Source organism: Oreochromis niloticus, linkage group LG3, assembly GCF_001858045.2.
Source record: "Oreochromis niloticus isolate F11D_XX linkage group LG3, O_niloticus_UMD_NMBU, whole genome shotgun sequence".
Lineage (NCBI taxonomy): Eukaryota > Metazoa > Chordata > Actinopteri > Cichliformes > Cichlidae > Oreochromis > Oreochromis niloticus.
In genome coordinates, this window is record NC_031967.2 from 75,162,354 (window position 1) to 75,185,933 (window position 23,580).

Sequence of the window (23,580 nt, forward strand, 5' to 3'; positions counted from 1 at the left end):
TCTCTGATTTCTCAGACTTTTTATCTGATTTACTGCTCAGCTCAGATAAAATAATTATTGTGGGTGATTTTAACATCCATGTAGATGCTAAAAATGACAGCCTCAACATCGCATTTAATCTGTTATTAGACTCAATTGGCTTCTCTCAAAATGTAAAAGAACCCACCCACCACTTTAATCACACTCTAGATCTTGTTTTAACATATGGCATAGAAACTGAACATTTAACAGTGTTTCCTGAAAACCCTCTGCTGTCTGATCATTTCCTGATAACATTTACATTTACAATAATTGATTACACAGCAGTGGAGAGTAGACTTTATCAAAGTAGATGTCTTTCTGAAAGTGCTGTAACTAAGTTTAAGAATATAATCCACCCACTGTTATCATCTTCAATGCCCTGTACCAACATAGAGCAGAGCAGCTATCTGAACGCTACTCCAACAGAGGTCGATTATCTTGTTAATAATTTTACCTCCTCACTACGTACGACTCTGGATACTGTAGCTCCTGTGAAAACTAAGGCCTCAAATCCGAAGTACCTGACTCCGTGGTATAACTCTCAAACACGTAGCCTAAAGCAGATAACTCGTAAGCTGGAGAGGAAATGGCGTGTCACAAATTTAGAGGATCATCATTTAGCCTGGAGAAAGAGTTTGCTGCTTTATAAGAAAGCCCTCCGCAAAGCCAGAACATCTTACTATTCGTCACTGATTGAAGAAAATAAGAACAACCCCAGGTTTCTCTTCAGCACTGTAGCCAGGCTGACAAAAAGTCAGAGCTCTACTGAGCCAACCATCCCTTTAACGTTAACTAGTAATGACTTCATGAACTTCTTCACAAATAAAATTTTTATCATTAGAGAAAAAATTACCAATAATCATCCCACAGATGTAATATTATCTACAGCTACTCTTAGTACCATCAATGTTAAGTTAGACTCTTTTTCTCCAATTGATCTTTCTGAGTTAACTTCAATAATTAATTCCTCCAAACCATCAACGTGTCTTTTAGACCCCATTCCTACAAAACTGCTCAAAGAAGTCCTGCCATTAATTAATTCTTCGATCTTAAATATGATCAACCTATCTCTAATAATCGGCTATGTACCACAGGCCTTCAAGGTGGCTGTAGTTAAACCTTTACTTAAAAAGCCATCTCTAGACCCAGCTGTCTTAGCTAATTATAGGCCAATCTCCAACCTTCCTTTCATATCAAAAATCCTTGAAAGAGTAGTTGTCAAACAGCTAACTGATCATCTGCAGAGGAATGGCTTATTTGAAGCGTTTCAGTCAGGTTTCAGAGCTCATCACAGCACAGAAACAGCTTTAGTGAAGGTTACAAATGATCTTCTTATGGCCTCTGACAGTGGACTCATCTCTGTGCTTGTCCTGCTAGACCTCAGTGCTGCGTTCGATACTGTTGACCATAATATCCTATTAGAGCGATTAGAACATGCTGTAGGTATTACAGGTACTGCACTGCAGTGGTTTGTATCATATCTATCTAATAGACTCCAGTTTGTACATGTAAATGGAGAGTCCTCTTCAGACACTAAGGTCAATTATGGTGTTCCACAGGGTTCAGTGCTAGGACCAATTCTATTTACTTTATACATGCTTCCCCTAGGCAACATCATTAGAAGACATAGCATAAATTTTCACTGCTATGCAGATGACACGCAGCTCTATCTATCCATGAAGCCAGGTAACACACACCAATTAGTTAAACTGCAGGAATGTCTTAAAGACATAAAGACCTGGATGGCCGCTAACTTTCTGCTTCTTAATTCAGATAAAACTGAGGTTATTGTACTCGGCCCTGAAAATCTTAGAAATATGGTATCTAAGCAGATTCTTACTCTGGATGGCATTACCTTGGCCTCCAGTAACACTGTGAGAAACCTTGGAGTCATTTTTGACCAGGACATGTCCTTCAATGCACATATTAAACAAATATGTAAGACTGCTTTCTTCCATTTGCGCAACATCTCTAAAATTAGAAATATCCTGTCTCAGAGTGATGCTGAAAAACTAGTTCATGCATTTATTACTTCCAGGCTGGACTACTGTAATTCACTATTATCAGGAAGTCCTAAAAACTCGCTGAGAAGCCTTCAGCTAATCCAAAATGCTGCAGCAAGAGTCCTGACAGGGACTAGAAAGAGAGAGCATATTTCTCCTGTTTTGGCTTCCCTTCATTGGCTTCCTGTTAAATCCAGAATTGAATTCAAAATCCTGCTCCTCACATACAGGGTCTTAAATAATCAGGCCCCATCTTATCTTAATGACCTTGTAGTACCATATCACCCTATTAGAGCACTTCGCTCTTGCACTGCAGGCCTACTTGTTGTTCCTAGAGTATTTAAAAGTAGAATGGGAGGCAGAGCCTTCAGTTTTCAGGCCCCTCTTCTGTGGAACCAACTTCCAGTTTGGATTCGGGAGACAGACACTATCTCTACTTTCAAGATTAGGCTTAAAACTTTCCTTTTTGCTAAAGCATATAGTTAGGGCTGGACCAGGTGACCCTGAATCCTCCCTTAGTTATGCTGCAATAGACGTAGGCTGCCGGGGATTCCCATGATGCATTGAGTTTTTCCCTTCCAGTCACCTTTCTCACTCACTATGTGCTAATAGACCTCTCTGCATCGAATCATATCTGTTATTAATCTCTGTCTCTCTTCCACAGCATGTCTTTCATCCTGTTTTCCTTCTTTCACCCCAACCGGTCGCAGCAGATGGCCGCCCCTCCCTGAGCCTGGTTCTGCCGGAGGTTTCTTCCTGTTAAAAGGGAGTTTTTCCTTCCCACTGTCGCCAAAGTGCTTGCTCATAGGGGGTCATATGATTGTTGGGTTTTTCTCTGTATTTATTATTGTGCTATCTACTGTACAATATAAAGCGCCTTGAGGCGACTTTTGTTGTGATTTGGCGCTATATAAATAAAATTGAATTGAATTGAATTGAATAACAGCAGGGTGCAAGATGCTAGCAGGCAGAATGATTGCACTAGGATCCTGTGAGACTTCCAGATACAGAAGGACAAACTGGTGATGGTAACCAGCTGGACATAGTGATGGATATAGCTATACCAAGCAGCAGACTTTATATTGTATATCCTGCCATAAATTGTGTATGGTATGATTTATTAAGGTATGATGGAGTGCCTTCTTTCACATTCAGACATGGATTGATCTTGAGCTAGGCGGATGCCGGCCCCCAGTCTGCATATTGCCTGGTGCATAGAGTTCAGAGCTATAATACAGAGTTCCAATGTGGAGAGTCTTCAGTCTGTATCAACCTCAGCACCACCAAAACTGGTCTATTTCAGACACACAGATGTTTAAACCTTTGGTCTGTTAAGCTTGGCCTTCAGCAGGAACCAAAGGCAGTGATAAGCACCCGCTTTACACGTGTAGCTGTACATGGGTCTGCAGCAGAGTCCCTCTGTGCTGGTCCTGGGCTTTCTGTTCAAACTTAAACATTTAGATCCTGAACGACCTTGTGTGTCCTTGCTTGAACGGCCATTTGTATCAGTTAGTGGGACTGAAGGCAAAGGATTATAATGAAATTTATTTTGAATTATTGATAATTATGTGATTCTCAAACCAGAAACCCTGGATGACCAGCCAGATCCGCACACTTCTCAAAGCCCGGGATGCTGCCTTCAGGTCGGGCGACTGAGTTCTGTACAGGTCTGCTCAACCCGATCTGAAAGAAGCTAAGACGGACCATAAAAGTAGCATAGAGTCCCACCTGTCCAGCAACAACACACGGGGGGTGTGGCTGGGCATACAAGACATCCTAAACCACAGAGGCTGCACTGTGAAAACAGGAAACTTAAGTGCGCCACTGCTGAAGGAGATAAACACTGGAAGTAGAAGTACTGAGCATCTCCATCATAGTCAGCATTGGCAGTGAAAACAGGTACTTGTACAGATATTCAGATAAAAAACAAAAACATTTCAGATTAATATCTCTGAGAAATCAAACTTCACCTTCATTTTTCATTGATATATTTAATCCCCATGTAGCTACTGACAGTCCACACAGTGCTCAAATGTGTTTTTATTCATTAATATACAACAGATTATTTTTTGAAATTCATGTTTAGCTCAGTTGATCATCATGTGAATGCAGAGAAGCAGGAAAGGAGGAGGGCTGAAACTGCACGTCAGAGGTGATTTCACAATTGTACTGATGCTGTTGTGTGTATAAAGAACGATCAGCAGCTTTCAGCCAGCCAAACGCTGTCTATACACACGTAAGTATACAACTGCTCACACAGCATCTCTGTTTGCTCTTTATGTTCCTTTAAATTTGGCAAAAAATGACCCTTTTTTACCCATCTTGAGGTGATCAATTAAAAATCATTTCTCGGTCCAGCATGTTGTACAGTGCGTTCCCAGGCAAGTTTTTTGGGGAGGCAGAGAGCATAAAATCTTTATCAGTAGTTCAATTCACAGGTACCTTAATGTGTTTGTGGTTTAAGGAGGAAGAGATGGAGACTATGAAGACTCTGCTGAAGGTTTATCTGCTGCTGCTGATCGGACCTCCCTTCACTCTGGTGATGCTTCATATTCTCTTTTGTGTCCAGTCTGTGTGAAAATGTGCTCTCTGCTGCTTTTCAGTTTTTCACACATTTATTTCATCACGTGGGGTCAAACTTACTTTTTAGCATAAAGTACAAAAACATTCAGAACAATTCAAGTTTAATTAGCTATACATTTAAAAAAAAAACACTAACGATCCGTTTAGTAGCAAAATCATGTCATTTTATTATATCTCAGAAAAAACTGTAAATGTAGACAAAGTAGTAATGCTGCAGCAGTTTCAGCTACCATGCACCTTCCTGATTTCAAACTTTTAAAACAGATTTTAAATCTTTCTGTTTACTATTAATCTTTTAACTTTGATGCAGGAACAATCAGTGGTCCAGTACATCACCGAGCTCCAGGTGTCTCTGGATGAAGCTGAAGAGACGTATCTTAGCAGTCAAGGTTTCATCAAAATCGATGTTGATCTGAACAAAGGAGCTGAAGGAAAATACATCTACCTTTGGTACAAAAAAGGCAGCAGCTCACCAATCACCAGGATTCAGCTTACATTCAATGATGGCATGAGCAGGGGTCTGATCACTGCAGGTTACCAGAAGATTAACAAGAACCTCAATGCCGGAACAAGCGGAGACTACATCTACCTGTGGTACTACAGAGGTAACTCAGAGTACGATGTTCCCATTGTGGACCTTCATGTCTCTATAGGAGCAAGAGAGGAAGCCCAGATGTTTGCATTTGGATGGGAGAGACTGGCCTGTGATCTGAACCGGAAAGCTAGAGGAAAATGGATCTACCTGTGGGTGAAGAGGGAGAGACCAACTGTTAGGGTTCAATGTTGAGAGAAGAATCCATAAAAACCACAGATCCAGGCGTGTGCAATTAGACAGTATTTTAATAAACACATGTGTGAGTCCGACCGCTGTGCAGATTTCAGCGTCGAACTGAACTTACAATCATGAGACAAGGTTTTATATGGGTACAATAACAAAGCCCCCCTCTTTTACAAAAATAGACAATAGTACAGCTTACGTCAATCCAAACCACAAAATGTTCCATGACCTTTAACATTGCTCTAAAAAACATTGTCTTCGGGTCGGTGCTTCCCCTCTTCGCTGTCGCTCGTCTGGTGCACTTCCTCTAAGTACGTCGGCACACTTCTGCATTTCTGCCCTACCAAAATAGATCTACCATGGTGTGTATGTGTGTGTGCGTACACGTGCGAGGGCGCGTGCATGCTGTGTACTGCGTACGTGTCATGACCTCTCACTATTTGTCTGTCTGTACGTGCAGAGTTTGCATCTGCTTTTCTGAACCTTAGTTGACCTTAACTTAAGCAACTTGAACTTTCCCCTATCAGTGATTCCTCTAACTAAGTGTGTGTTAATCAACGATACATGCATAACACCCTGCTCTTTGGCTTGCACTCACTCTGCTTTCGGTTTCACTTCTGCAAAACATGCTCTGCAGACGCGTTTCGTTTCCTGTCTCATTTTGGCACAGAGAGTATTTTCCTGTCTCTGCCCTCTACACAGAGATCATAAAAGCATTAATAACATTTAAATTATAGATTCAACAGAACCATTTAAAATGGTTCTTCTTTGGACCTGTAATAAAGACTAATATAATACCAATATATTTGAACATCTGAATGCATCTATGAAAGCAACATCCCTATTAACATGAAATGGTAATGATGATTATAAAAATAGCAGCAAATAATAGCAATAAAATATTTCTATTCCTCTCACAACCTACATCTGTGACATCACTGCCAATGCTGACTATGATGGAGATGCTGACTACTTCCAGAACGGCTACATCAGAGTGGATGAAGATACCAACAGAGGTGCAGGAGGATCCTTTGTCTTCATCTGGTACCGTCAGACCACTAACTCTCAAAGAGCCATCACAGATCTGAAGATCTCCACTGATGATATAGACGAGATGTTGTTTCAGTATATGGGCTTTACAAGGGTAACTACTGATCTAAGCAAGGGGGCAGGAGGAAGTTACGTGTACCTGTGGTACAAGAAAGACTCCGGTCTTCCCATTCGGGCGGTCTCTGTGATCGTCAACACAGCAGCTGTGGAGCAGTACAGATATCCCAGGGTCTTCATTAGACAAAACAACCTCAACAGTGGGAACAACGGTAATACGCTGTACCTGAGCTTCAGTTCGTTTTAGTAACAGAGCTGGGAATGCTCACTGGGCAGAAACCAAAGAGTCTATGGTGTTCCTGTTTAACCAGTTTGATTGTTTTTCTTTCCTTTCTGAAATGATGTTCACCCACTGTGATCTCAGATCTTTGACTCCAACAATGATCATTGATCCTACAATCAATCTGTTTGATTAGCTCTGTCTCACTGTATTCTGATGATTGTCTCTGTTTCAATAAAGTCTGTTCAGCATATGAAATATCTTTGTATCATGTGTAAAAGCTCGGTGCGTGTCAAGAGAATCTGAAGAAGTGAGAGAAGAGAGCAGCTCAGCAGGATCACTACATGACTTCATTTAGCAGAAACTTCAGTGTGTGGACATCACGAGTTTACTTCTCATTATTCTCTGTGTCAGGGTAACAGGACAGCTAAAGAATGATTCACAGGTACCAGCCCCAGAAACACCGCCCCGAGGCAGCCACCACCCTGAAAGGAAGAGCAGCCAATCACCGATACTCATGAGCATGACAGAACTCTGTATTACTGGAGCTGTTAATGTATGTTTTACTGATATTTTACTTTTTATTAACATGAGTATTATTGGTAGCAGTAGTTGTAGAATTAGCAGTGTCGGGTAATTTCCTATAAAAACCAGTTCAAAAAAGGATGCACGCTAAGAACAGTTACCACATGAACCATTATACACACTCCAATATATCTAATGTTCTAACACATGACAAAAATTCTATTTATTTATTTATTTTTTTTAACTTTATTTTGTACTTTTCCAAATTTATAGTACATGCAAACAAAAATATGAAAAAGGAACACAAAAGAAACAAACTAAAAGGTATAAAACACACCTAATCTGTGGGGAAAAGAAAACGAGGAATAATTATACACCTGTATATAGAGATGGGGCCAGGGAATACCCAGCACTAAGGTGACATTGGATGTCCTGGTGGTTTTTGTCCATAAAACTACTCATCTAAGATTAACACAAAATTATTATTATTATGTGCTTGATGTGCCTCACCTTTGGCCCTGGCTTTTCCCGTCTGACTGCACTAGGACATATTGCCACCTAATAAAATAACACATTGATTCCTGAAATTCCTGTTGGTTTGAAAGTCCTGCGTTTTGGTCCTGCATCCACCCTGATCATGTATTTCTCTTTCATTCTGCTTCCTCTCACCTGTTTCTCCGTGTCTCCATGGAAAGAGCACTGAAACACCTGAAAGACATCTGTGTAAACGAGGACATAAATGGAAGACTGGGCTGGGTGAGTGGGACAGATCTCAGTGCTCACAGTTCATAAAGACATTCAGCTGCTGAACAGCAAAACATTCAAACATGGGCGACATCTGTGTTTGATGAAGCAAATGAAAGTGTTGCTTCAAGGACAGAGAGCTGATAAAGCTCTGAGGTCAGCAATGGAAATGATGAGATTTGGTTAGACTGACAGATGAAGCTTCACATTCATTTTCCTCCATGTGAAGCTTAGAAGAGAGAAACCACCATCCAGCTGAGCTGCTGTTTATCAACCATTTCATGTTGTTTGTAGCACAGAGTTCCCCAGTGGAGAGTCAGAGTGCTGTGTGGCTGTGATGTGACAGCATCAGGTCACTAGTTTAAATATTCTTACTGTAATTTTGATTCATGAAGCAGCACAAAATCTGTAAACTCATCTGTAACTATTGTGCTTGTTGCACAAACTCTTTGTCCATGTGTGAAAGCTGCTGTTCCTCTGAGGATTCACTGATTTGACCTTCAGCACACGTCACTGCTGCATGAGCTGATCTGTTTATAGTGAGCTGAGCTCCCAGCTGTTCATGTTCACTCATATTTACTGTGGAGCCCGTCATCACTGTTGATGATGTCACATCCTGTGTTGAAGGCTCTGAGCCACGGTCAGATGGTAGTGGTGCTGATGGACATTCACACAGAGTTTAGGATGAGTATGTGATTTTTAGAACATCAGCTGGTGCTGACACACACTGTGTGTAAATGTGTGTGTGTGATAGGACACACAGCAGCTGTGTGTTTTGAGCAGGTTATAGACGGCTGCCACACTTTTGAAGGCAAATGTAAGTAATGACACGATGTTCAGAGCCAGATGAAAAACTGAAGCCGAGTCCAAATAAAGTGAAACAAAGTGCTGCACTGGACTCTGATCAACAACATGACAGGAGTACCAGGACCACACCTGCTCACTCCCTCATGCTCTCACTGTGTGCTGGATGGAGACAGTGAGCAGTGCTGTGAGCAGACTGTGGAAGATAAGATGTGAGCTCACAGCTGTGCAGGGAGAGCACACAGTGAGGTTTTGCATACATCAGCATTTCCAGTGAAGTGATGAAGCAGCTTTGAATGTGTGTAAATGAGTCTAAGCAGCAAACAGAGATCAGTGAGTGAATCTGCTGACACACAGAATCCAGAGCAGCAGCATCATGGAGAGGATCCTGCTGTGTGTCTGCTGCTTCTCAGGTAAGTCCAGCTCTTTATCGTCTACAACAGCACTTATTACTCAGATCAGTCTCAGCCCCTGATAGGCTCAGAGTCTCAGATAGACTCAGAGTGTCTCTACAAACTGACCCAGTCAAACTTTTTTCCTTTCAGGCTGGTTTGTCTCCACATGCTGTCCCCGTCAGTACCACTATGTTGATGATGCAAAGACTTGGACTGAAGCTCAGAGCTACTGCCAACAGAATCATACAGACCTGGCCTCCATCGAGAACACTGAAGAAATGAAGCAGCTGAACAGCACAGTTTCATCTGCCGCTCACAGCTCTGAGCTCTGGATCGGTCTGTACAGTCAGATCAGGTGGAGGTGGTCAGATGGGCTCACAGGGAGTGGAGCTGACTACAGGAACTGGGACACTTCTGAATATGAACCAGATTTTTACTCTGGGGTTCAGTTCTGTGTGTCCTCTTTAAAAGGAAAATGGTGGGATTTTCAGTGCAGTGAGAAGCTCCAGTTTATTTGCTACAGAGGTACAAAAAAAACCTACATTTGATTTTAAACTTTTAAACTTTAAACTTTGATTTCAGTGTACCATTACAAAGAAAAAATTCCATTCCAAAAATGGATTATGTTCAACTAGACGTTGCGTTTTCAGTGGGGGAAACGTTTCATCATCATCATCATCATCATCATCAGCTGACTGCGGGTTTCCCAAACCTTATAAACACCTTTGCACAATGGAAAAACGAACCCAATGCATAAACAATGGGCTGTGAGGTCAGTTTATGATCATTAATATGCAAACTGTCATGACCATTGACCAGCAATCAAAGACCATTTCATTCGGTTTCATTCTAGTTTCAGTCATTGCATAAAAGTACTTTTTAAAAGGTTAAGGAAACCTGCAGTCAGCTGAGACTGAAGAAGACTTTTGGATGATGATGAACCGTTTCTCTCACTGAAAACGTCCAGATGAATACAATCAACTTATTGGATTTCCTTATCTCGATGATTGAGCATGCAACAAGACAACACGTTTCTACGTTTTAACTTTCAGGATCTCAGATGAACCCTGAGTTTGATTTGGTGGATAAAGAAATGAGTTGGTCCGATGCTCGGAGGTACTGCAGGGAGAACTTCTTGGACCTGGCCACTGTCAAGAACCCCGGAGAGAACCAACAAGTCCATGAACAGGCTCAGAGTAAAAGGGTGTGGATTGGCCTGCACAGAGAGCCACACATTTAATTCAATTCAATTTCAATTCAATTTTATTTATATAGCGCCAAATCACAACAAAAGTCGCCTCAAGGCGCTTTATATTGTACAGTAGATAGCACAATAATAAATACAGAGAAAAACCCAACAATCATATGACCCCCTATGAGCAAGCACTTTGGCGACAGTGGGAAGGAAAAACTCCCTTTTAACAGGAAGAAACCTCCGGCAGAACCAGGCTCAGGGAGGGGCGGCCATCTGCTGCGACCGGTTGGGGTGAAAGAAGGAAAACAGGATGAAAGACATGCTGTGGAAGAGAGACAGAGATTAATAACAGATATGATTCGATGCAGAGAGGTCTATTAGCACATAGTGAGTGAGAAAGGTGACTGGAAGGGAAAAACTCAATGCATCATGGGAATCCCCGGCAGCCTACGTCTATTGCAGCATAACTAAGGGAGGATTCAGGGTCACCTGGTCCAGCCCTAACTATATGCTTTAGCAAAAAGGAAAGTTTTAAGCCTAATCTTGAAAGTAGAGATAGTGTCTGTCTCCCGAATCCAAACTGGAAGTTGGTTCCACAGAAGAGGGGCCTGAAAACTGAAGGCTCTGCCTCCCATTCTACTTTTAAATACTCTAGGAACAACAAGTAGGCCTGCAGTGCAAGAGCGAAGTGCTCTAATAGGGTGATATGGTACTACAAGGTCATTAAGATAAGATGGGGCCTGATTATTTAAGACCTTGTATGTGAGGAGCAGGATTTTGAATTCAATTCTGGATTTAACAGGAAGCCAATGAAGGGAAGCCAAAACAGGAGAAATATGCTCTCTCTTTCTAGTCCCTGTCAGGACTCTTGCTGCAGCATTTTGGATCAGCTGAAGGCTTTTCAGCGAGTTTTTAGGACATCCTGATAATAGTGAATTACAGTAGTCCAGCCTGGAAGTAATAAATGCATGAACTAGTTTTTCAGCATCACTCTGAGACAGGATATTTCTAATTTTAGAGATGTTGCGCAAATGGAAGAAAGCAGTCTTACATATTTGTTTAATATGTGCGTTGAAGGACATGTCCTGGTCAAAAATGACTCCAAGGTTTCTCACAGTGTTACTGGAGGCCAAGGTAATGCCATCCAGAGTAAGAATCTGCTTAGATACCATATTTCTAAGATTTTCAGGGCCGAGTACAATAACCTCAGTTTTATCTGAATTAAGAAGCAGAAAGTTAGCGGCCATCCAGGTCTTTATGTCTTTAAGACATTCCTGCAGTTTAACTAATTGGTGTGTGTTACCTGGCTTCATGGATAGATAGAGCTGCGTGTCATCTGCATAGCAGTGAAAATTTATGCTATGTCTTCTAATGATGCTGCCTAAGGGAAGCATGTATAATGTAAACAGAATTGGTCCTAGCACTGAACCCTGTGGAACACCATAATTGACCTTAGTGTCTGAAGAGGACTCTCCATTTACATGTACAAATTGGAGTCTATTAGATAGATATGATACAAACCACTGCAGTGCAGTACCTGTAATACCTACAGCATGTTCTAATCGCTCTAATAGGATATTATGGTCAACAGTATCGAACGCTGCACTGAGGTCTAGCAGGACAAGCACAGAGATGAGTCCACTGTCAGAGGCCATAAGAAGATCATTTGTAACCTTCACTAAAGCTGTTTCTGTGCTGTGCTGAGCTCTGAAACCTGACTGAAACGCTTCAAATAAGCCATTCCTCTGCAGATGATCAGTTAGCTGTTTGACAACTACTCTTTCAAGGATTTTTGATATGAAAGGAAGGTTGGAGATTGGCCTATAATTAGCTAAGACAGCTGGGTCTAGAGATGGCTTTTTGAGTAAAGGTTTAACTACAGCCACCTTGAAGGCCTGTGGTACATAGCCGATTATTAGAGATAGGTTGATCATATTTAAGATTGAAGCATTAATTAATGGCAGGACTTCTTTGAGCAGTTTTGTAGGAATGGGGTCTAAAAGACACGTTGATGGTTTGGAGGAAGTAATTATTGAAGTTAACTCAGAAAGATCAATTGGAGAAAAAGAGTCTAACTTAACATTGATGGTACTAAGAGTAGCTGTAGATAATATTACATCTGTGGGATGATTATTGGTAATTTTTTCTCTAATGATAAAAATTTTATTTGTGAAGAAGTTCATGAAGTCATTACTAGTTAACGTTAAAGGGATGGTTGGCTCAGTAGACCTCTGACTTTTTGTCAGCCTGGCTACAGTGCTGAAGAGAAACCTGGGGTTGTTCTTATTTTCTTCAATCAGTGACGAATAGTAAGATGTTCTGGCTTTGCGGAGGGCTTTCTTATAAAGCAGCAAACTATTTCTCCAGGCTAAATGATGATCCTCTAAATTTGTGACACGCCATTTCCTCTCCAGCTTACGAGTTATCTGCTTTAGGCTACGTGTTTGAGAATTATACCACGGAGTCAGGGACTTTGGATTTGAGGCCTTAGTTTTCACAGGAGCTACAGTATCCAGAGTCGTACGTAGTGAGGAGGTAAAATTATTAACAAGATAATCGACCTCTGTTGGAGTAGCGTTCAGATAGCTGCTCTGCTCTATGTTGGTACAGGGCATTGAAGATGATAACAGTGGGTGGATTATATTCTTAAACTTAGTTACAGCACTTTCAGAAAGACATCTACTTTGATAAAGTCTACTCTCCACTGCTGTGTAATCAATTATTGTAAATGTAAATGTTATCAGGAAATGATCAGACAGCAGAGGGTTTTCAGGAAACACTGTTAAATGTTCAGTTTCTATGCCATATGTTAAAACAAGATCTAGAGTGTGATTAAAGTGGTGGGTGGGTTCTTTTACATTTTGAGAGAAGCCAATTGAGTCTAATAACAGATTAAATGCCATGTTGAGGCTGTCATTTTTAGCATCTACATGGATGTTAAAATCACCCACAATAATTATTTTATCTGAGCTGAGCACTAAATCAGATAAAAAGTCTGAGAAATCAGAGAGAAACTCTGTGTAAGGCCCAGGTGGACGATAGATGATAACAAGTAAGACTGGTTTCTGAGTTTTACAGCTGGGGTGGACGAGGCTAAGCATCAGGCTTTCAAATGAATTAAAAGTCTGTCTTGGTCTTTCGTTAATTAATAGGCTGGTGTGAAAAATTGCTGCCACACCGCCCCTCGGCCTGTGCTTCGAGGTTTCTGGTAGTTAGAATGACTCGGGGGTGTTGATTCATTTAAACTAACATACTCATCCGGCTGCAACCAGGTTTCTGTAAGGCAGAGTAAATCGATTTGTTGATCAATTATTAAGTCATGTACTAACAGAGACTTGGAGGAGAGAGACCTAATATTTAATAATCCACATTTCACTGTTTTACTCTTTGGTTCAGATGTGGATACTGTATTGTTCTTTCTTTGTGATTTTTTATGTTTAAGTTGTTTATTGCTGGTTTTTAGTTTGTTTTTTGTCTTTTTGGGAGCTGACACAGTCTCAATGGAGATGGGTTTTTGGGGGGGTAGCAGGAGGAGAGAAGCTGCAGAGAGGCGTGTAAGACTGCAACTCTGCTTCCTGGTCCCAACTCTGGATAGTCATATTTTGGGGGTTTAATAAATTTGTCCATATTTCTAGAAATGAGAGCTGCTCCATCCAAAGTGGGATGGATGCCGTCTCTCCTAACAAGACCAGGTTTCCTCCAGAAGGTTTGCCAATTATCTATGAAGCCCACATCGTTTCTGGGACACCACTCAGACAGCCAGCAATTTAAGGAGAACATGCGGCTAAACATGTCACTCCTGGTCTGATTGGGGAGGGGACCAGAGAAAACTACAGAGTCCGACATTGTTTTGGCAAAGTTACACACCGATTCAATATTGATTTTAGTGACCTCCGATTGGCGTAACCGGGTGTCATTACTGCCGACGTGAATTATGATCTTACTGTATTTACGTTTACCCTTAGCCAGCAGTTTTAAATTTCCTTCAATGTCGCCTGCTCTGGCCCTGGAAGACAATTGACTATGGTTGCCGGTGTCTCTAGCTTCACGTGTCTGAGAACAGAATCGCCAATTACCAGAGTTTGACCCCCGGCGGGTGTGTCGCCGAGTGGGGAAAAACGGTTAGACACATGAACAGGTTGGTGGTGTACCTGGGGCTTCAGTTTAAGACTATGCTTCCTCCTCACCGTCACCCAGCCGCCCTCTTTCCCCAGCTGCTTGGGGTCTGCCGGGGAACAGCTAGCGGGGCCTACGCTGTCTTCGGCTGCACCAGCTACAGGGGCCTGGCTAGCTACGGGTGAATGAAGGGTGCGAAGCCGAGTCTCCAATTCAGTAATCCTGGCCTCCAGAGCTGCAAATATGCTACATTTATTACAGGTATCATTACTGCTAAAGGAGGCCGAGGAGTAACTAAACATCTGACACAATGAGCAGGAAAGTGCAGGAGGGACAGGTGAAGTAGCCATGGTGCTAACGAGTCGGCTACGAGCTAAGCTAAGCTAGCGAAACAGTAAAGAGACAGTGAGTGAATACTTTGGCTATAAATTAGGTAGTGAGTACACAGAAAGGGTGATTCAGATGAAGCACGTTAAGATTATACTATGAAAAAGGGATGTATCAAAAGATTAAATTAAATTGCTAAGCAGAAAAGCTACTCAGAAACACCACTGTGTTTGAGCAGGAACAGGAAGTGATACTCTACCACAAAGCGAGCGAACACCAAGTGATTCAATTTACTGGTCTGATGGCACAAAGTACTCATTCTCAAACTGGGCCAGTGGGATGAACCGGTTTAGGGGTATGAGTAAGATCTGTGCAGCTCTGACTCGTTCAGGAGAATGGAAGACTTTGTCCTGTGAAACAAGATTACCATTTGTCTGCTACAGCCTCCCTACACCTGGTGAGCTTTCACTGTCTTTCCTTTATGGATCACAAGCAATTTTACACACAGTGTTGTGCAAAAGTCTTGAGCCACCTGTAATTTCTGCATTTTATGGAGAGAAATGGGAAACAGCTGCAGACTTGACTTAATAAATCGCCCAAAATGGAAATATAGTATATGTAAGGTAAACCCTCAGAGAGTTCAAGATCAAGTTATTTTATGCTTGAGTGGTTTGCAGGTCAGAATTAGGTGGCTTAACAAACAAACAAACAAAAAAGACTTTTCCATGGTGATGTATATTTAAGATGACAAATAGTAGATGAAATGCACTTAAAGCATGTGTTACAGGCCTTCTATGGATCCTGTTTTTAAACAGAAAAGCAGAGACAGGAGACATGAGCTGCGTTCGGTCTGCAGGCCTTTCCTTGTCTGAGCTACAGGAGCATTGCCACGGCTTATCACACCCATAGCTCCCTCCCCCTTGTGGCTCTGCCACGAAATTACATCTTCACAACTTTAAGTGAAAAGTGCAATACCACAATGAAATAAGGCCTTTTACATCAACAAATGTTATACAAAAAATTTACTATTGTGAACATACACTTATAGGTGTTATAGGTCAAACAACTTAAATCACATCCCCTTCCCACATCCCCACATTCCTTGCCTACTAACATGTATAGATTGGGGAGTTATAATATACAGGGAAGGCGCCGGGGTGTGCACAGTGAGATGGTGGAATGTGATATGGCACTGGGGGAAAGTAAGGTAACAAGGACTATGGTGGCATGGTGCAGAATGCTGTGTTTGGTGACTCGTGCACTTCAGCACAACTGACTGATGGATGCACACAGAGAGGGCTGGCCAAGGGATATGTGAAATGCGTAGCAGGGCGTCGTTCTCTACTGGACCTCCTTAAAACTGATTCATTAGTCGGTGGGGTCACGTTAGGTGTATACTGTGCCCTTTCTAAAAGCGGCAGTCCAACTTCCCCTTCGTCGACTCTGAAAGGCACTTTAGTGACCCCTGATTTCTGTACCCTCTCGTATTCCTCCTCTCCAATGTTGTTGTTCTGTTCAGTGCTTTGGTGTCCGCCATCTTGTTCCATTCCTGTTTCCCTCAGTGCATTTGTTGCAGTTTGTTCCCCCAATATTGTTGCTTCTGTCCCCTGAGGTGTTCCACAGTTGACCTCAACTATTTCCCCTGAGGGTATGGTTACAGGTGTGAGGAGCATCCCCTCTTGTGGCGATGCCACTCAATTACATCTTCATAACTTTAAGTGAAGCAGCTGTGCGTGTATGTCCTGTCGGGTAAGAAAGCCGACACTCACTGGCTGTGTCCCAATTCAGGGTATGCACGCTTGAAGTACGCACACTATGCGTACTACGGACGGTGCGTACTATAAGTACGGGAAGTGCGGAAGTGAGAGGCTTGTGAAATGGGACGGTCTAGCCTTCGTCGCGCTGTTCAGGTTGCCTAGCAACCATGATACTAACTGTGAGAAACGTTTCATACAGCTTTGTTTGACATAAATGAAGGAGAAAAAAATGTTTTGTTGGTCCTTCATTTTTGTCATGACATCACTTTGATTAGTTGAGACCACAGGATTGTAAAACATGATTGTTGGGCTTCATTTCTGTACTGAACAGTCATTTCAAGATTAGTTAGTAAATAACAATTAGCTAACGTTATTCATGAGACTAAAGTCATCTCACTGTGGTAATGTAAATATAATATGGCCAATATTATATGTATTGTCAGATTATTATGGTATATATATATATATATATATATATATATATATTACAGCAGTGAGCTTGAACTCTGGGTCAAAGATTAAAGTTGCAGTTATTTATATTTCCTATCACCTTAAATCTTCACTCAAAGACAAGTATCTTTGACAGTGTATATACACAAGAGACAAATATTGTTCGTCTAATATGTTGGCATTATTACATTTGGCTCAGTGCTTACATATATGTGTAAAAAGAAAATGTACGAGCTGTGAAAACTGTTTCTGATAGAATGAAGAGTAGACTGATATATGAAATATTCCTTTATTGGGTGAGAAAATCAGACCATGTCATAACTGCTTTAAGTCATACAGAATAGATATCAGAGCCTTAAACAGGCTGACTTCTGCTAAATGGGTCAAACTGGGCAGAAACTATACAAACACATAACATCCTTATAGAATATGATGTAACACTATAGATCAACTTACCTCAGAATATATAAAGCATATAAACAATTACAGCAATATGATGCAACAAACACAGCAGTGCTACTAATCCAAAATACTCAAAGCTTCATAGAACTGAAACAAACATTTATTTTTAGCTCCATTCTGCTGCTGATACATACTTTAGGTTTCTGAATATTAAACTTGTTGCTGCCTTTCATAGTGTGTAACTTGAAGGCCCTGAGTACTTTCTCCCACACTGAAAACACTGGAATGATAACATTATTTGAACATTACCTAATAAGACTGATTCAGGACAGACAATTAGTTATGTTAAACTTTCCTAGCAGTCCTTCACAAACAGGGAACAGTCTGTCTATTCTCTCCATCTGTCAGCTGCTGCTGGCTCTTCCTCCTCCTCTTCCTCACACACTGCTGAGTTTGTCCTGGTGGATCATCAGGGGTGCAAAGCCTCACAGATGATGTGCAGCAGTGGGTCCCTCAGTCTGTCCTCACTCTGGACACTTGCAGTCGTCACACATGGAAATCAAATGTGTGATAAGCTGCAGGATTCAAACACAAGTGTAACTTATAAATACATGTTCATACTTTTATTCCACAATCAGAGAGAAAGAAACAGAGAGAGAGTGCAGGACAGACAGGTGACAGTCTCAGGTGTACACACTGCTACAAAACAGCACAAGAGAAGGAGGATTTAGTGTTTGTGTTATTACGAGTGCTAAACAAGAAGAGTTCCCAGATGGTCCAGTGGACACATGTGTGACTCCTGTGATTAAAGCATCTTTCTTTCAGCTTAACGAGTGAACCGTCAGCTCGTTCAAACACACGTTAAAGTCCGTTTGGCTCGACACCACCGAACAGAGGCAGCAATATAACATAGCTAACATTAACAGTGCAGTGAATCCTGCTTGTGCCGTCATATTCAGGACTGCAAACCGAGCAGCATCACTGACTTTCAGCTTGTTGTGTTTGTGGATATATGACTGACTTTAATTATCCATAAAATCATCACATTCTCTGTAAGACTAAGGTCGACTATATATATATATATGTATATATGTATATATACACATACACATATATATATATATATATATATATATATATATATATACAGTATATGTATTTAGAAGTAGAGGCTTTAAAACCAAGTTGACGCTGAAAGTACAAACATCACTAATGTCACATAACTTTGCCGACATGTGGCCAACAGTAATGTTTTAATGTTCTTAAACATTCGCACATAAATAAGTGACATAATATTCAGTACTTACTTTTGACAGTTCACTCTTCGGCCGCTCCCTTCTGCCGTGTTTTGCAGCAAAATTATCCACACCCACCACCGCGCTATGGATTGTGGGATATATGGGACCACGAAGCGTGCACCGGACCACGCTTGATATTTGGGGAAATCTACGGCGCATTTGGAGTATGCATTTGAAGTACACTTTGAATTGGGACAGCCGTCGTCGCGTGGCGGTGACGTAATCGCACTTGAAATGCGTACTTCAAGCGTGCATACCCTGAATTGGGACACAGCCTCTGATTCTGATGCGTCGGGTCGTCACTTTGTGTTTACGTCTTCATGCAGAATCCGTGTACCTGCTCTCATTTACGATTTTAGCAATGTGGTGGTTATTGAAATTTTATGAGATTAACCCTGTAATTCTAGCATTCTGGGCAAAATTAATTAATATTTAAAAATTGATTCAGGATTTTAATGAATCAATATCGCGTTATTAAAGCTAGAATCGAATTGTATCGGAAATCGATAATTAAAACCAACGCTAGTCAGTATAACCCAAGGTGAAAATGTCCAAATTGTGCCCAATTAGCCATTTTCCTTTCCTGGTGTCAGGAAAGGAAAATGGCTGCACCTTGGCCCTGGCACCAGGGCCAAGGTGCAGCCATTTTCAAATGGGGAGCAGCCAAATGGGGAGCAGGTGTGTTGAATTTAGTGTTATTGCGCTCATACTGGTCACTGGAAGTCTAACATGGCACATTATGGCAAAAAAATTCTCTGAGGGTCTGAAAAAAAGAATTGTTCCTCTACATAAAGATGGCCTAGGCTGAAAGAATATTGCAAACACTTTGAAACTGAGCTGCAGCACAGTGGTCAACACCATACAACAGTTTAACAGGGCAGGTTCCACTCAGAACAAACCTTGCCACGGTCGACCAAAGAAGTTGAGTGCAATTGCTCAGTGTCATATCCAGAGTTTGTCTTTTGAAAATAGTGGGGGATCAGCCTCTTGGTGCTCAGACCATACGCCACACACTGCATCACTTGACTGTTATCCCAGAAGGAAGCTTCTTGTGAAGATAATCGCCTCTGTCAGTGCGCCCCAGGGTGGCTGTGGCTACAACGTAGCTTGCCATCACCAGTGTGTGAATGTGTGAATGACTGGATATGTAAAGTGCTTTGGGGTCCTTAGGGACTAGTAAAAGTGTAACCCTGGTTAACATAGTTGTCAATAAATAAAAGCCTGTTAGTAAAAACAGTCATAAGAAATATATTACAGGTGATAAATATTCAATAAATAGAACATAATGGTTAGAAAATTCATTAAAAACATCAGCAATGATATAATCCATGGTATAAGATTTCATTTGTGTTTAAAAACATGTTAAAAGGTTTAAAAAACTTGCTAATTCATGGTGTTTTTATGTTAATTCAGGTAAAATGGCTAAAAAAATGTGTTCAGACTCTTATTGTGAAAGGGTACGCTGCAGCGTGACTCCTGTGATCAGCCACACCCAATCGGGTTGTTCCTTCTTTTTGACGCTGGAGAGGGAGAAATGCAGATAGTCCTTCCGGAGCTGCTGCCTAAACAAGTGGAAAAAAATATTAAAAAACAAGCCAGAAGTTTACATAAAGTCATTTTTGTACTCTGGAGAATATATTTTTGTTTTTCCGACCTGTCTTTGCCTTGGTGACGTTGTGAACGTAACCGAACGGGACTTGGTGAGTTCAGAAATTGTATTTTATTTCATGCAAGAAATGTTTTGTTGTATTATATTGCTCATTTCATGCAAATGGAAAGTCAAGGTAGCAGATTTATGTTGTTTTATGTTAAAAAACGGTGGATTGGTGCTTAACCGACACAGGCTACAGTTCAAAGGCCTTTGACGGTGTTTCAGCGCGCCATATTGGCGTCACCTCATTTACGGCTAAATAAGCTGGGAAAAACGAACTTTTACTGTTATTTAAGGGCTACCCGTGTGTTATTTTCAAATGTTTATGCATATTGCTTTGTTGTTATGGTAGGCCATTAAGGTTTGGATCGGGAAATGCCAAGCTAGAATCGGAGTTTGATCCGCTGAGCGAGAAACAAGATGGCGAGCCACCCAGGGACCTATTGACCTGTACCGAGCAGGAAAAAGGAAACCGCCCCCTGCTGGACGTTGAACTCTTTCACTAAAAAACTGGTAGGATTAATCCATACACCTCTGCAAAAGAACAGTGGACTTTCAAAGCACTGGATAATCATTCAGAGCAATTCCAGGATTTATAGTTAAAGGACACAGAGACAATTTTCTTTTGTTTATTTGTTTGTTTAAGGGATTTGTTCAGCCTTTTGCTGAATTGTTTTCAGTTTTTACATGTTTTTTGTAATTTATTTTGGTCAACTTTACATTTTAATGCTGTAATGGTGTTGTTGGAAATGTAAATAATTTTGTTGGTTTAAAACAAAATAAGGAATGGTTGAAATTTAAAGGTTGAACTTGGACCAAGATTAAATTAAATCTTGGGCTTAAAAGAACTAAGCTTGAATTAAAATAACACAGTGTTAATGCAAATAGATCAAAGGATAAACTTGAACTTGGAACTTGGAATAAATAAAACAATAACCTAGGTTGAAAATAACATCCTTTTAAAGCCAAATAAAAGGTTTTGGAATAAATAGGATAAATTAACAGAAATTACTGAACAGAAAGGGGAAAGAAAATATCTTGTTTCCCTTAAATGTGTGAAGTTGAATGTTTTATGTAATCTGTCTATTCTCTGTCTTCTCAAAATAACAAGCCGGCAATTTAAACGTATTTTCTGGTCTGTGGTCTTTATCACATCCTACACTCATTACTACTCTAGTAGTCGAACCCAACTGTTCCTAGTATACTGTACCGACTCCAGAAGTGTTACAAAAGCGCTATATAAATACAGGTGTGGCAGGATGAATGGTATCCCTCGGACCCACTTTCAGCCTGGCGCATTAGGGGGCGCTAGTATAAATAGTGGCCATTTGAGTGTCCCTGGATCGCTTACCTGTGATCTCCTTTTTGGTCACCTGACTTCCCTTTGGTGTTGCTGAGATCATTTGCGGGTTACTCTTCTGAAGCCTCCATCGCGGCTGGTAGGTGTTTACTCATTGTAGTGTGTGTATATTACCTTACTTGGTGGTAAACGGCTATTGTTTGTAGGTCGTAGCTGTAGAAGCCTCCTCCGAGCCATTCTGCTCATGTTTTATGACACGGCTTACTTGGTACGTAATCAACTTTTGTTACGCTCTCTGCCTTCTATTGTTCTTTTATAGTAATTATTTATTATGCTATGCAGGAAGTGTGGGCCTTAGTTTTGCGCCAAGCTACGCGAACTGAAGTGCTGCTGCTTTGCTTTGCTGTGCTTTTACCGTCTGTTCCCGTTGCGAGATTTCTTTTCCTGCTGCTGCCAGCTTTTACAGTGGACGTCGGCGTGGACAGCAGCCATATGCATGCCGGTTATGGGAGTCAGCTGGCGTGCATATTGATTGACCGTTAACTTGTAGTCGTGCAGACGGCAAGTTGGAGCAATACGGTGATTCCGTTTGCTCCAGATTTTAGAGTTTTATCCAGATTGTATGTTGTTTTACTGTTGTTTGATTTGTAGTTTGGATTTTTGTTACGCCACTGGTGGTAAGCCCTTTTTCTAGCTGTAGATCACCAGTGTGGTTCTGCAGTTGGGTTATCCCCCAGCGCTACACATTAGTTTGTTGTGATATATTAAAATTTTCTTTGTTTCTTTTATTCAGATGCGGAGCGTCGACGTGGAGGAGACTAGGGTGCCTTGGTGGTGGGATCCTTTGCGTGTACACACCTGCCTTGTTTAGTTTATTAGTGTGAGTGTGTGATAGTGTGCTGCACTTGTGGCTTTGTGTGTTTTCTTTTTAGTTTGTTTGTGGCATCCTTGCCCCTCCACTGGTAAGCCTCAGCTCTGAATACCTTTTTAAGCATATTTGTACATGGATATTTGTGATTGTGCTTTTATACGGTGTTTTAAATAATTATTAATAAATTGTCAACTTGTTTATCATTGAACCTCGTCTCTGTACTGAGTATAGCGAACCTAAGTGCCTTTTTGGTGATTTAGTGTTACTTCCAGTATTCTCTGGGTGAAATTCCCAGGGTGGCGTTGTCTTTTTAAAACTGTGAAGAGTATTTACTTTATTTCCACCTCGTGCTGCCACACAGGCCATTTACCATTTACAATAATGCAAAAGAAAGCCCACAAACAGTTTGCTGCAGACTAAGGACATGGATTAGCTGTGGTCAGATGAGATCAAGATAAACTTATTTGGTTCAGATGGTGTCAAGAATGTGTGGCAGCAACCAGGTGAGGAGTACAAAGATAAGTGTGTCTTACCTACAGTCAAGCATGGTGGTGGGAGTGCTGGTGGCACTGGGGAGCTACAGTTAATCGAGGTAACCACGAATGCCAATATGTAGTGTGACATACTGAAGCAGCTGAAGCAGATCATGATCCCCTCCCTTCAGAAACTGGGCCACAGGGCAGTATTCCAAATGATAACAACCCCAAACACACCTCCAAAAGTTAGTGTGGGAGAAAGACCATGTTTGTGTGAGACAATGTGAAGGATAAGAGGAAGCTTAAAAACACATCTACACAACAGTCAGACACACTGCAATTAATTTTAATAAAGTTTTTAAGAATGCATTCTAAAAAGGAGCTCGTCTTTTTGTCAGCCTCGTTTTGTGTGAGAGACTTGTTCATTTCTCTAAACTAGATCAAATGAAAATGTGGGACATTGTCTGGACCTGTGTGATATGGAGAATGAGGGCTAAACATGCTCTGCAGTCCCACCTAGAGCATTCGCTGCTCCCTGCAATCACAGCAGTAGCACT

At 41.2% G+C, this 23,580-nt stretch overlaps 2 protein-coding genes and 1 pseudogene across 2 annotated transcripts; 2 read left to right on the forward strand and 1 right to left on the reverse strand.

Moving 5' to 3' along the window:
• The first annotated feature begins 2,975 nt into the window (after window positions 1–2,975).
• On the forward strand, window positions 2,976–6,739 carry LOC109196971 (uncharacterized). Its single transcript, XM_019351711.2, has 5 exons — window positions 2,976–3,923; window positions 4,137–4,260; window positions 4,489–4,563; window positions 4,918–5,376; window positions 6,365–6,739. The coding sequence occupies exons 3-5, from the start codon at window positions 4,498–4,500 to the stop codon at window positions 6,737–6,739; spliced, it is 900 nt and encodes a 299-aa protein (XP_019207256.1). The 5' UTR covers window positions 2,976–3,923; window positions 4,137–4,260; window positions 4,489–4,497.
• A 316-nt stretch (window positions 6,740–7,055) lies between these two features.
• LOC112846017 (C-type lectin lectoxin-Phi1-like) lies at window positions 7,056–10,420 on the forward strand. Its single transcript, XM_025905229.1, has 5 exons — window positions 7,056–7,268; window positions 7,933–7,993; window positions 9,143–9,198; window positions 9,331–9,705; window positions 10,233–10,420. Exons 2-5 carry the CDS (start codon window positions 7,977–7,979, stop codon window positions 10,418–10,420), a joined length of 636 nt encoding a protein of 211 aa, XP_025761014.1. The 5' UTR covers window positions 7,056–7,268; window positions 7,933–7,976.
• Window positions 10,421–13,987: 3,567 nt separating this feature from the next.
• On the reverse strand, window positions 13,988–14,841 carry LOC112846540 (uncharacterized; annotated as a pseudogene).
• Between the last annotated feature and the right edge of the window lie 8,739 nt (window positions 14,842–23,580).